This window comes from Elephantulus edwardii, unplaced genomic scaffold (genome assembly GCF_000299155.1).
Source record: "Elephantulus edwardii isolate Elephantulus edwardi_28Jun2011 unplaced genomic scaffold, EleEdw1.0 scaffold00028, whole genome shotgun sequence".
Classification (NCBI taxonomy): Eukaryota; Metazoa; Chordata; class Mammalia; order Macroscelidea; family Macroscelididae; genus Elephantulus; species Elephantulus edwardii.
Window position 1 is genome coordinate 14,658,904 of NW_006399778.1, and position 14,177 is coordinate 14,673,080.

Below are 14,177 nucleotides of genomic sequence, written 5' to 3' on the forward strand. Positions count from 1 at the left end.
CCATCCATCCATCCATCCATCATCCATCCATCTCTGCACCTGTCTATCCACCCACTCACCATTTAACTATCCACCTACCCATCTCTCCATCCACCCATTCATCTCTTCACACAGCTTCTTCTTTCTCCACCTTTCTGATCAATCAACAAATATTTAGCAATCATACATTTCCCCCAGCTCTCTCATGGGTTCTATAAGGAGCTACTGAAGGAAACTCATGTTTGTTGGATAAAGTAAAATTATCCCACCTTTCCAAGAAGGCATCTGCATTTCCCAACCCTGGAAACATCTGACAAGTCACACCAAGTCCCCTGTTAAGGAGAGCAGACCCTTCTACCTACTCTGGTCTCTGATACCAACTTATGAAATAGAAAGCAAGATCCTGGGCTCAAAAATGCCGAAGCTGCTTTTTTTTTGCACGTGAACTTAAGGAGACCCAGAAAGAAGGAACCAGGAGCCTCATATGAAGAGAGCTAAGAACTCTAACCCTAGTTGGTTCTGGTCACCTGAATAGAGAGGGCAGGATGTGTGTTCATCTGAGTTGCATGCACGTGTGTGTGTGTGTGTGTGTGTGTGTGTGTGTGTGTGTATGCATCAACAGTGTGAAACAAATCTACGCATGAGATAGTAAAAGGCACTCACTCACATGAGCAATACTTGCACACGTACACGTGCATGTCTGTGTGTGTGCGTGCATGTGCACGCGTGCGTATGTGCTTGCATAATATGCGCCTGTGCAATCAAACTGGAAATGCCCACACAGGACCAGGTAAGTGTAGTCCCCAGGTTAAGACTCATGGACAGCTTCTAGTTTCCTTTAATGATATTTAAGTTTACCCTTACTGTGAGAAGAATGAACCAACACCCACTTGGAACAAATTCTTCATCAGAATCATCTTCACTTGTCACACATGCCTTCAACCAGTGGAAGAGCTTCCAGCCTTTCCACGCACTAAAACACAGACTCGTTGCTGTTGATTCAGCACCAACTCATAGCGGACCAACTCATAGCGGAGCCTCCAGCAGGAGTTTGGAGGCTATAAGTTGCACGGGAGGAGCCTGCCCATCTTTCCCCCACAGAGTTGCTGGTGCGTTCAAACCTCTAGAGAAGGGCTGCCTTTGGGTTAGCAGCACAACTCCCTGAGGGCTACGCCACCAGCACTCTCTTTTTCTTGCACTAAAGTGAAGTGAAATAGTAACAGTATGCCTTTGGTAAGAGTCACCAACAGATTCTTAAAGATACAGGTAGGAAGGGCTTTTGTTCATGACTCACAGGCTGCAAGTACTCCATGTATACTGTGTGTGCTCACCTGGGCAGTGTGTGTGTGTGTATGTGTGTGTGCAGGTGTGGCTACAGGTGTGCTGTCCTGACTAATTACTTGGGCCTGCTGGAGGCAACAGCAGAAATCAGCCCTGACCAAGTGATTTGATGGGCACGTGACCAAGACCTCCTGAAGAAGAGAGGCTGTTTCCTAAGCGGAATCTGTAGCTGAGAAGACATCAGCCTCCTGGGATTCCAGGCTGCAGAGGTGAGAAGAAGATGGAAAGAGCACAGGAGTGGGGATCCCAGTCCACACTGTCACCCACCCACCAAAGGACTCTGCAACGCTCTACATGTTTCTCCCAGGTTGGAGGGTCCTACCTAGGGCAAGTAGGTGGGGCCAGGAAGTGATGGGAGTAGCCAGAGGGTGAGGCCCAGAAAGAGCAGTAACTAAACTGTCCCTCCCCCCAGAGTCAAATGACCAAGGTCCAAATTCTACATCTGTCATTTATTAGCTGTGTGATTGGGTGTGACACCTCGGACCTTCAACCTTAGCCTCCTCATCTGTAAAATGGAGACAAGAATTCCCTGGGCCTCAAGGAGCTATTTTGGGTATTAGATGGGATTGTGCATAGCACTCAGCACTGCGCCTGGCACATGGTATCCTCAGGAAAGGGGAACGCAAAAGGATGCAAAGAACAGGAATACCAGACGCTTCATCGTGCTTACACTGAACCTGTGCGTAGACCAAGAGTGAGCCATTCAAACAGAACAAGCGGGGGCTGAAGGGTTTAAAATCAGGAAAGGGGGGGGGTGCTGGACAAGGAGAAAAGTGCCACAATGAATGAATGGAAATCCAAAATCTCTGTAAATTTTCATTAAAATTACTAAAATAAAATAAAATCAGGAAAGGTGTGTGTCAGAGTCGCATCATTTCACAATATTTATTCATAAATCTGTATGCGTGCAAATAACCCAAGAAGCTGGACTATGTGACGAAGAACACAGCATCAAGATTGGAGGAAGGCTCTTCAACATCCTGTCATAGGCAGAAGACACAACCTTGCTTGCATCAAGTGGAGAAGACTTGAGGTGCTGACTGGTGACATTCAAAGATTACAACCTCCCCTGTACCATATGGCAAAATCCCCACAACGGCACCAGTAAACAGCTTCATGATAAGATAATTGACAAGATCACAATAATGATGTCGATAGGATCATGATGAGATTGAAACTGTCAGGGATTTAACTTAATTGAATCTACAATCAACACCCATAGAAGCAGGAGTCAAGAAAGCAAATGATGCGTTATTAAATTGGGCAAGTCATCGAAACGGGACCTCTTTGAAATGCTATCGGGCAGCCATGTCCCTTTGAGGATAAGATATGTGCTTGATCCAAGTCACAGTATTTTCATTTACCTCATACGCATATGAAAGTTGAACAATGTCTAAGGAAGTCTGAAGGACTGATGCATTTGAATACTGTTTGCCAAAAGAACAAACACATCTGTACCAGAGGAAGTACAGCCAGGACACTCCTTAGAAGCAAGGACAGTGAGACTTTGTCTGGCACACATTGACCACTTATCAGGAAGGGCCAGCCTCTGGAGAAAGACATCATGCCTTATAAAACAGAAGATCAGTGGGAAAAGAGCAAGACCCTCCCTAAGATGCAGTGACACAGTGGCTGTAATTGCGGTCTGGACTAGCCTGGAGTAGGCTGGAGACTGTGAAGATGGCTCAGGACCAGGAAATGCTAGTATGTTGTTCACAGGATCACTATGAGGCAGAACCTAATTGATGACACCTTAATAATAACAGCAAAAATTGGTGGGGAGGTCCTACGCCTGGGATTTAGTAATGAATGTAATCCTTGATAAGAGCAAAAAGACAAAGAACAAATGGGCAGCTTAAGAGTCTCAGAAACTTACTGTATGAGGAAATAATCACTTTACCTCTCTTAATTTCTTCATCTGTAAAAAGCAAAGATGTCCCTTTAAATATGAAGGTGGTTCTGACCCAAGCCATAGTCTTTTCAATTGCTTTACAGGTATGTGAAAGCTGAGCAATGAACAAGGAAGACTGAAGAAGAACTGACAGCTTTGACTTAAGATGTTGCTGAAGAATACTGACCGCCAGGAGAACAGCCAGTGTTGAAGGAAATAAAGTCAGAATGTTTCTTAGAAGCAAAGTAAGACACTGTCTTACTTAATTAGATGTTCCTGGAGGACATAAGCCTTTTTTAATTGTGATTTTAACAAAAGTTTACAGAAAACTTGGATTTTCATGCATTCATTGTTGCACATTTTCCTCCCTCTCCCTCTCCAGTTCATTTAAAAAAAAAAATCATTCATTGTTGCATAATTTCCTCCAGCAGAAATAATCTTAAAGTAAAAGTAGAACATCAGTGAAAAGGAAGAAGGCCTTCGAGAAGACGGATTGACGGCAGTTGTTGCAACAAGGGCCTCAAACAGAGCAAAGGTTGTAAAGATGGCCCAGGGATGCCGGTGGGCCTGTTGGGCATATGGTCACTGTGAGTTGGAGCTGGCTCAGAGGCACCTGACATCATCAGCCACAATGTGGGGCAACACATTCCGGCCTGCCTCAACGGCTGCTGTGATGATTCACTGAGATACTGTTTTATTAAGATGTCAGATGCTCAGAGCATCCCTAGGTTCCTAAAGGACATGCAAATGCTTTGAGATATCTTTGGGGTGTCTGTGCTCCATGGTGAGTGATAAGGGCAAAATGATGCCTGCTCAGGGCACAAACAGAACCCTTGGGGCTACTTCTGAGGCTCTCAGTTGATGGAACAGGGTCTTGTGGTCAAGCCCTTATACTGGATGTGGGTAAGGGGCATCTCCCATGCCTGGTCTTGGGAGGACTCTGCAGCACTGGGCATATCATTCCAGCTGCTTGGAGCCAGTCTTCCCTGGGCCTCAGGTGGTCTTATTCTCAGAGTGAGTGTAAGACTCTGAAGAAGAGGAGCTACTACTATATCCTAAGAGCTGGCTCTGTGCCGAGCCTGTTTGTCTAAGCCGTGTGTGTGTGTGTGTGTGTGTGTGTGTGTGTGTGTGTGTGTGTTTTCTCATGTAATTCTTATGGGTCTATGAGGTTGGCAGTGTTATTATCCCCATGTTGCCAATGAAGAAATGGAGGCTTCCAGAGAGAGAGCCAGGCATACCTGGGAGACCATCCATCTCATACGTTGTAGAGCCAGGATTCAAACCCATGTGGTCTGTTGCCAGTTCATAACCCGCCTTCATAAAAAAGTTCCTCCCTACAGCTTCTTATGCGATAGACCCTTTCAAGGGGACAGCACTTGAGAGTGTACGAGACTCTACTCAGGATACTGGAATGGTCCCATTTTCCACTGGAGGAAATGTAAATGCCTTGTCCAGGGCATAAGGGAAAGTCACCACGTCAGATGACCTTCTCTTGGGTCCCAGAAAGTTGCTGCCTGCCTGTGGTTGTTCCACGCCACGTTGACTCTCACACCATCCTCTACAGGTTGACCTGTGAGTGCTGCTGGAAGAGCTGACTGTGACTGACAAGAGGGAAAGCAACGCAGCATGACCCCTTGTGTACTGAGCTCTCCCTATGTACTAAGCAGGTCTATAGGGAGCTCTAATGACTGATGGGTAAGAAGTTGTATTGCCAACCCAAAGGCACATAGTTCGAACCACAGGAGAAAGGGGCAATCTCATCCTACACAATTTACTGCCTCTGAAAGCCAGCAGGAGGGTCAGCTCCAATTCAATCAAGCAGACATTCACTCATATAATATTTTCAACAGCCTCATGCTTTAGACACTGTGGTTCCCATTTTGCAAATGTAGAAACTGAGACACAGAAAGAATTTTTTTCTGATGGCCCACAGCCATCCACTGAACAGGAGATGGAAGAGTCTAACTATGTTCTAATTGTGCCTCTAACCCCTCTGTCTGTCTCTCCCTTTTTAATCCCCCCAGTTAATCAGCACATAGTATAGCCATGTCCCATCAAGATGATCAGGAGACCCCCAAGAAGCCAAACTTGACCGATGACCTAACCAACTTCGAGGGCAGAGCCAGTTCCTCAGTGTGGTCGAGCTGAGGGGGCAGCGAGGGCAGGGCTGTGACATTTCTCATTACGGCCTCTGTCAACGGCCCTCCCTGTCCCTCTGTCTCTCCATGGCTCCCCTCCTCTGCCTCGTGCCTGTGCCTGGGCTCTAAACATCTCAAATTAGATTAATCGAGAGTTGGCAGGAGCTGTGGCGGCAGTGCCAACTGGTAAACAAATCTCAGCCGTCAGCGCCTCGTCAGCCCGCGGCCCCAGAGGAGAACCCTTCTAGACACAAATTCTTATTAGACTTGTCAGATCTATTAAAATTCTTTTCACACTTCTGCGTTCTATCAGTCCCATCATTAGTATGGCCCTGGCCTCTGGGAACACCAGGGCCATATTAATCTACTGTGTGCCCCATTTCTGCCCCTCTGCCCCATCCCTCCCCGGGGATGGGGATAGATGGACAGAAGGACAGGTGGGCAGACTGGAGCAAGAAAGGAACAAGTGGCGATCCCTGGGAAGATAAGAGGCTCAGGGCAGGTAGAGGACTCAGCTTCTGGAGCGTGTGGCCCTCCTGCATTCTCTTCACACCTGGAAGTGCGTATCTCTCAGATGGTGCTGTGGGTGTGGGTAGTCAGTGCATAGCTGCTGGATGCCCATGGCCAGATAACCTATCTGCAGCTCATTCCCAAACGGGAGTAACCGCGCACAGTGCACAAAGTGGCTGTTAGGATGATGAGTCTGACCCCATAGTAGATGCTCAATAAACTCACTCCTTCCTTTACACACAATTTGACACTGATGTGGAAGCAACATGTTTTTAGATTTAATTATGTCCCTCCAAAACATGTGTTAAAATCTCAATCCTATACATGTAAATATCACCCAGTTTGGAAAAAAAGGTTTTTCCTTTATTAATGGAGCCCTATGGGTGTAGACCTGTTCCACTTCCTCTGAGCCTCCCCCTTTCTGTTACTGTTGTTGTTAAGAGCCATTGAGTTGCCTGTGACTCGTAGCGACCCTATGCCGTCCTCATCCTCTCTGACATGCTTGAGCCCATTGTTAGTTATTGTTGCTGAGGGACCACCTTGTGGAGGATCTTTCTCTTTTATGTTGACCCTCCACATTTCTTTTTTCCTGTGACTGGCCCCTCCTGACAACATTCCAGGAAAGACCCTTAACAAGATGGATGGACACAAGGACATTAATAATGGGCTGGAGTGTGTCTCAGATTGTGAGGATGCCGCAGGATAGGACAAAGTTCCGATAAGTCTGTTGTCCATGGGGCTGCTGTGAGTCACGGCATTGCTGTAGGGTGAGTCCTAAGCCTAATCACTTCTGAGTTATCCAAAGATCAGAATAATCACAGACACGCACACACACTCCCATATGATGACAGACACACGAGGAGCTACATCTACAAACCCAGAAATGTCAAAGATTGTCAGCAGCTGAAATAGACAACGAAGGACCACCTCCTAGAATTTCATCTTGAATTTTTACTTCTGTTCTCTTGAACTGTGAGAAAATAAACTTCTGTTCTTTAAAATCACTCACTTGTGCCATTCATTCATGTTGTCTTTTGTTACAGCAGTGGTAAGTAACCGGGACACTGAGTGTACACACATTACCAGTAAAGCTCTGTGCACACATCTGTCACTATGTCTGTCTGCATGAAAGGCAGTGGTGGTGGTTGTGCGCTGATGAGTCATAATTGACCCATAGCTGACCCTCCAGTGGACTTTCAGTGGCAGTTAATCACATGGGAGAAGATTGCCTGTCCTTCTCCCAGTGGAGCAGCTGGTGGCCTTGAACTGCGTGCCTTTGGGATTGCAGGGCAGCTTCTCGCCACTTGGCCACCAGAGCTCTCTAAGGGGAAAGGTAATGGACTCGAATCCACATACCAGTGGATCTAGTGAATCATTTTTGGGTGTCTTGCAGAGATCTGTGGTTTGGTCAAAAGAGAACTGATTTGAAGCTAGGAGACACGGAGTGGGCACTTAGAATTCACCTACTGTGCAACTCTAGAAACGTTACTTTTCCTCAATGAGACTTAGGTTTTGCAGCTATAAACTTAAACCAAAAACCAAACTCATCACCTTCCAGTCTATTTCAACTCATATTGATCCTACAGGACAGAAGAGAGCTTCTCTATGTGGTTTTCAATGGCTTTATATAAACAGTTACTGAAGCAGACCACTACATCTTTCTCCTGTGGGTTAGGTAGCTGGTGGATTTGAACTACCAAACTTTTGGTTCACTGTTGAGTTACTAGGAAGCCTGTATTGCATCTGTACCTTGGGAACAAATAATAACCCTATGGGGCAATTGTACTGTGTAACACATGGGTCACCATAAGTTAGAACTGACATGGTGGTAACGAGTTTGAGTTTGGTTTGGGGATGGGGGATTTGAGATCTACACAGAATGAGAAGATGCAGGTGCTTGGCCCAGTGGCTAGCTCTTCTCTACTCTTGAGCCCTCAGGTGGTTATACCTTGAGGGGACTCGAAGGTCTTCAGCATAAGACTCACCATCCAGGCACAGAGTGAGCAGATGACAGGGCACCTGTGTAGCCATAGGGTTGGGCTGGGATGTGTGCAGCTACACACGGGTTTTAACACCCAGTCATACTTGTGGGGCAGACTTGAAGTTTCCAGAAGGTCAAAGGTGAGGCACATGGGACAATGAAACCTGTGAAAGCTGGAACTAGATGGGTCTGCCTTGTTTTTCCATGTCTCTCAAGGTTTCTACCTTTGACAGGATAGAGCCAGTCTTCATCACTTGTTTTAGTGGAAATATCTAGATTTTTCTTCTCTAATAGTTCAGCACAGGAGGGGAAGACCCTCAATGAGTTGGATTGATTCAGTCACTGGGGTAATGTGGATAGGTGTGTCAAAGACAATAAGATTGGCAAGACATAGAGCAGGGTTTAGGGTACATAGGGTCACTAAGCGACTCGATGGCACATAACAACAAACAAGTTCTTGCCTTACAAGGGTTCCAACTGTTGCAGGTTTCATTGAACAACAGAAGAACTTAAAGACCCATTTTACAGATGAGATGATGGAGGCCCAAAGAAGCAAGGCAGATGACTTGTCCACACTAATTGGTCGCAGAACAGCAATTTTCTTCCCACTCAGTGCAGCCCAATCCAGAACCTTCTGTGTGGGGAACGGTTACGTAATGCTATTGTAACAGACATATGGTGAGTGGATGGCTTTAACAAACACATAATTTTTTTTTTCCTTCTCACAGTTTGGGAATCTAGAAGTCTGGATTTGGGGTGCTGGCTCTAGTGGGGGAAGCTTCTCTCTGTTGGCTCTAGAGGAATGTCCTTGTGCCATCAGCTTCTGCTTTCCGGTCCCCTGGAGATCTATCTCCACACATCTTGGCATCTATCATATGCCATCTCTCCTCTGCTAGCTTCTTTAATCTCTTTTATATCTCAAAAGAGATTGGCTCAAGATACACCCCTACACTAATCCCTCATTATTAACATAACAAAGACAGCCCATCCCCAAATAGGATTACAACCCCAGGCACAGAGGTGAGTATTTACCACACAGAGATGATCAGGAGGGCACAGGATAGGGCAGGGCTCAGATCCGTCGTTCAGAGTCTCTATGAGTCAGAGTGGGCTCCACAGCACTTAATGTCTGGTGGACGTAAATCCACCTATAACAAATAGAGTCTCTGCTGGGGTTCCTTCTGGAAAAGACTAGAGAATTGGCTCAGGAAGGGCCAAGCTGTCCCAGGAGGAGCCTAAGGGAGCCAGGGGAGCAAGGGTGGACCTAGAGGGGGATGGCAAGTGGGAGAGGAGGGACAGAAGGGTGACCAGGGAGGAGGGGAAGACACATTGCTCTGCTCCAGCTGTTCCTGAGCAAAGAGGAACAAATACTCCTTTCTCACCTCCTGGCCCCTTCCCTTTTGATGCCCCCCTCTCCTGCTGCCCCCTGTGCTAGCTTTGGGGTTAATTTTATTTCCGAGTTGGGCAGGCGCCCCTAGAGCAGGGCATGGGGCTCTGGGTGTGACTAACGCCTGCCCCAGGCCCAGGGCTGCTGCGGCCGCCAGAACTACTCCCAAACCTTTATCAAGAGCATGTGTGTCCGGCCCTGCGCCTGAGAACATGGCCTGGGTCAGCGGGGCGCTCTGGGCCCCTCTGGAAACACTCCCAACACTCAAACATGTATGCGTACACATGTTTTATACCTCCACACACTTGTTCCCTGTGAGTGTGTGTGTGTGTGTGTGAGAGAGAGAGAGAGAGAGAGAGAAAGAGAGAGAGAGCGAGCGCGCATGCACTCAGGTCCCCCATATGTATCATGCTTCAATGTGCATTTACACACACACACAGCCATACCCATGCTTGAATATACGCACCCCTACGATTACACAAGGGAGCTCTGGGGGTCTAGTGGTAAGGAGCTGAACTACCAACCCGAAAGCATGCAGTTTGAATCCACCAGGAGAAAGATAGTTAATCTGCTCTTGAACGATTTTCTGCCTCTGTAAGCCCACTGAGGGTCTGGTCTGGGTCAGTTCTGATTCGACAGTACACAACAACACTCATCTGTACACACATACACACCCATGTGTGATAAATCTCCATACCACACCTCATGCTCAGCACATATGCCAAATACATTCCGCTACATACAACACACCCAGCCGTGCGCAGGCCCTGTGCATATTTAAGCACACTCTCTCGTGCTACAGCTGTGTCTCACGTGGATCTGTGAGTGTACACGAGTCCAGACACACTACATGCACACGTTATGCTCGTTTGGACTTTCACATGTGAACAGGCACCTGTGCACGTAATCCCTCACACACACGTATGAACATGTACTCACCTGTACGCACACACATAGGCACTAACACTGTATGCCAGAACACACAGACCCAGTGCACACGTGCATTCCACTCACATACACACACAGAGCCAAACGGTAATACGTGACAGGTGTTCACACTCACATGCACACACGTACAAGTCCATGTATATGTGCATGCAAGTACATCCATGCACAGGAAGCGGCCAGGCTGACAGCTGGGAGGTGGAGGACGGCACAGCTGGCCCTCATTGAGCCATGGAGGCCAAGGCTATGGGAGGAGGAATGAGTTGGGGAGGGGTCAGGATGTTGGGGTCAGGGAGGCCTGGCCAGAGTGGCGGCTAGAGGAGAGGATACCCCCAGGCTTAGAGGTCTCCCAGCCAGGACACACGCCCTTCTGATTAGTTTGACACCAGCAGGTGAGGCGGTTGGCAGGAGGTGGGGCCTGAGGGGGGCTGACCTGCTGGGTGACCTCCAGCTCCTGGTCTCGCCCAGGCCTGCCCTACTTCTGGCCTGCCAGCAAGTAGCTGTGTCTGTGCTTGCCTTTTCTAGCCTTGGGTCTGAGGGCCCCCCATCCACACCTTCAGGCAAGGTGCCAAAGGCATGGGGGGCGGGGTAGGAGCATGTGAGACCAGGTTGAAATTTGGGGAAACCAAGGCATATGGGGATAAGGAGAAGAGGCTGTGGGCTGATGGAGTTTCTCTACCACTACCCTGTTCAGTGGGTTGCTTGCCACAGTGACTTCTGAGCACTTGGAGTGTGGCTGGTGGGCTGACTGAGGAACACTATTTTTGCATTTTATTTTGTCTTATGTAAATTTTTTTTAAAACCCAGATGTTTTCTCTATTTAGGTATTATCAAGCCAGGGCCCACTGTTGCTGAGTTGATTCTGAGTCACGGTGATCCTTCACGGACAGGGTTCTGAGGCTGTAAATCTTAACAGAAGCCAACTGTCTCGTTTTCCTCCTGCAGAGCGGCTGGAGGACCAAAGCCGCTGACCCTCTGACCAGCAGCCCATCTAACTGTTTAGTTACTAGAACACTTTCACTTCTACTTGGAGCACCTTGGGAATGTGGGTCTACTCCTCACTTCAATATTTATGCAATCTAAACACAGGGCAAGTTATTTCCACTGAAAATGAGTGTATACAAATGAAAATGTAAATGCAAAATACACAAGTGGATTTCAAATGCTTAGGGGAAAAATAAGCATGTAAACGATGTCAATTTTTACACAGGTGACAGGTTGAAATGCTATTTTGGAAAAACAGGGTTTCACAAAATCAGTCCACTTGCTCTTTTTTTCCCACTGTTAAAATTTTTTAAATGTAGCTCCCCCTAAAAAAATTGAATGACATTTGTTGTTGTTGTTGTTGTTATGTACCATCAAGTTGGAGATACCATTTGTAGATAGATGGCATTAGGTCTACTGGAGAGAGGACCCAGCCAGGTGGGGACTCTTAGGTCAACTGTCCTTCCTTTCTGGACCTCAGTTTCCGGGTCTCTGAAATGGACACACACACACACATACACACACTTGCCATTCTCTATTGATTAACGAGAGGCCCCTGGGTGAGGCAGGGCTGGGACAGTGAGTACTCACTCTGACCATACTGGCCATACTGGTAGCCAGCCACGGGGTCCACGCTGTAGCCGGTGGTACTGTAGGTGGGCGGGCAGTAGGACTGGGAGGTGGGCAGGCTGTCTCCCGGCTTGATGGAGTCGGCCCGCTGGCTGCAGCTGGCAGAGATGGAGGAGGCCGAGTCCAAGCCTCCGTGCAGCGGGGAGATGGAGAAGTCGGCCTGCGGCTGTGGCGGCACTGCGCTGGGGTTGCTCAGAATGCTCATCACCTGCGGGGGGGGGGGGGGGGACAGCGGGAGTCAGCCCAGCCGGCAGGGCTGGTGACTCAGGACAGACCTACAGACCTGCAGACGAGAGGATACATGAGATTTTACTCCATGGAGGTTTCTGCAGCGCTGAGACCTCAGGCTGCCTGGTTTGCTTGCCCTTGTGGCTGTGACAGTTACCGGCCTTTAGTGGTTTCTCCGGGCTAGGTCCTGATCCACAGAGCTTTGTGGTTTGGTGCCATTGAGTTGACTGCAACTCCTAGTGATCCCTGTGACCAAGCAGAACTGCACCTCTGGGTTTTCCTGGCCCTGATCTCTGAGCATGCAGGTCACCAGGTCTTTCCTTACTGAAAACTCCTAGCTGGGCTCAAATTGCCATTCTTTCAGTTAACAGCCAAGTGCTTACCCAGTGCACCACCAGGGCTTATTCCCCTCCACACCTCCAGGATGTGGATATCTGGGGTCTGTATGCATAATCAATGAGTGAATGAATGCATGCATGCGTGAATGAATCAGACAGGCAACTTCCCAAGGACAGGAAATGGTACCTTCCTCCATCAGACTTAGGATTCCTTGTCTCCAAACACAAAGGTTAGAGCAGGAAGCCACATCTGTTGGGCTTTGTCTCACTCTCAGCTTCTTACCCCTACAGCACCAGAGTGCACGGGCAGTGCTTTAAAAGAGCTACATAAAGCCTGGAGTGGGTCCTCCCCTCACTACTCCCAGGCCCCCTGCTCTCTGCCCTGGAATCACCTCTCCTTTACCTTTTCACTCAAGGGTAGAGTCAAGCGCATGGGGCCTGCCAAGCGTGTGACTCTCTCTGCTGCATGTGTGGGATTTCGATGAGACTGAATGGTGCATCATCCCATAATGCATTGTGAAGACAGAGAAGGTCTACCAGAGGCAGAGCGTCATCTGGATGCTTGGGCAACACTGCTTTCTTAGAGATCAGGGAGCAGAGGTCTCTAACCTCCCTCTGCATGAACTGCTTTAGCAGCCTTTGTGGTGGGCCCATCAGCAGTGAGGGTGCACTGGATAGTGGTGGAGGGAAAGAGGGGTGAGGGATTGTATGATTGGTCTGACACTCTTGGTCAATTGCTTCCTGAATATCACTTCTAGAAGGAGGTTTCCAAGGAAACTGTGGCACTTGACTTGGGTACAGGAGATGCAGATTCTTTTCCATCCAGGTCACATCTGGATGCACCAGGATTCCCATCAGGTTCTCAGTCTGGAACTTTCCACTCACATTAAGAAAGTCACCCACTGTCTCCAACACAAATACTAACTCTGTTCCCCTTCACAAGAGGCTGAGGTCCCAAGATCAGACTGAGGAGCTCAAGGAAAACACAGTGGTCCCACTGCCCTTCCTCCTGAAGGACAAGTGAGTGAAGGGAGATCCTTGGGAGGGTTTGTCAGCTCCATTAGGACCCCACTTTGATTTTTTTTCCACCTCCTGCACATCATTTGATGGCAGTCCCAGAAGGGGGCAGATGGATAGGGGGAAATGAGGCCAAGATACAGGGAACAATTAGGGAGAGGAAGGTGGTGATTTGGGAAGACTGAAAGTTAGAGAGAAATAAAGGAGAGGATTAGGGAAGACAGAGCGTGTTTGGTGATGAGACTATGCACAGACACAGACTGTAAGAAGACAGATCTCTACCTGACAACGCCGCTGCCCAAACTGATTCCCATCACTCCAGAGTGGCTGATCACTCAGATGAACCTTCCAGATTAACACAGCAAAGGCTTCTCACGGTCTGGCCTCTACTTGCCTGTCCCAACTCCTTCCATCTCCTGCCTCACCCTTTCATTCTTGCCATTCTAAACAATGTGTCCTTTCCTCCAAACATTCTTCATCCATTCATTTACTCAGTGAACATTCCAACGAGTGCCCTCTGTACCAGTTCAGGGATGCTGCTAGAAGGTGAAGCCCATTGAAGATGAGATGGATTATGTATCACCCTGCTTTGTAGCCCAGGTGCCTACTCTTTGCCTGGTAAGAGTTCAGAAAAGCCCTGGTGAGTTTACAAGATATTCATGGAGCCCCAACTCTATGCCACAAAGGAGGCTGATAGCGAACAATTGAGGAAACGAATATCATTTCTGATACTGATTAGATGGGAAGTCCGCAAAGACGTCCCTAAGAGAGGATGTCCGGCAAGACCAGGCAGAACCTGCTACAGAGA

The 14,177-nt window shown here is 48.1% G+C and overlaps 1 protein-coding gene across 2 annotated transcripts in view; it reads right to left on the bottom strand.

The window, feature by feature from the left end:
* PAX7 (paired box 7) overlaps window positions 1-14,177 on the bottom strand; it is a 133,579-nt gene that overhangs the window by 579 nt on the left and 118,823 nt on the right. For both annotated transcript variants that reach the window (XM_006883596.1, XM_006883597.1), the window contains exon 8: window positions 11,748-11,994. In XM_006883596.1, the coding sequence (XP_006883658.1) occupies window positions 11,748-11,994 (247 nt within the window). The remainder of the gene's footprint in view (window positions 1-11,747; window positions 11,995-14,177) is intronic.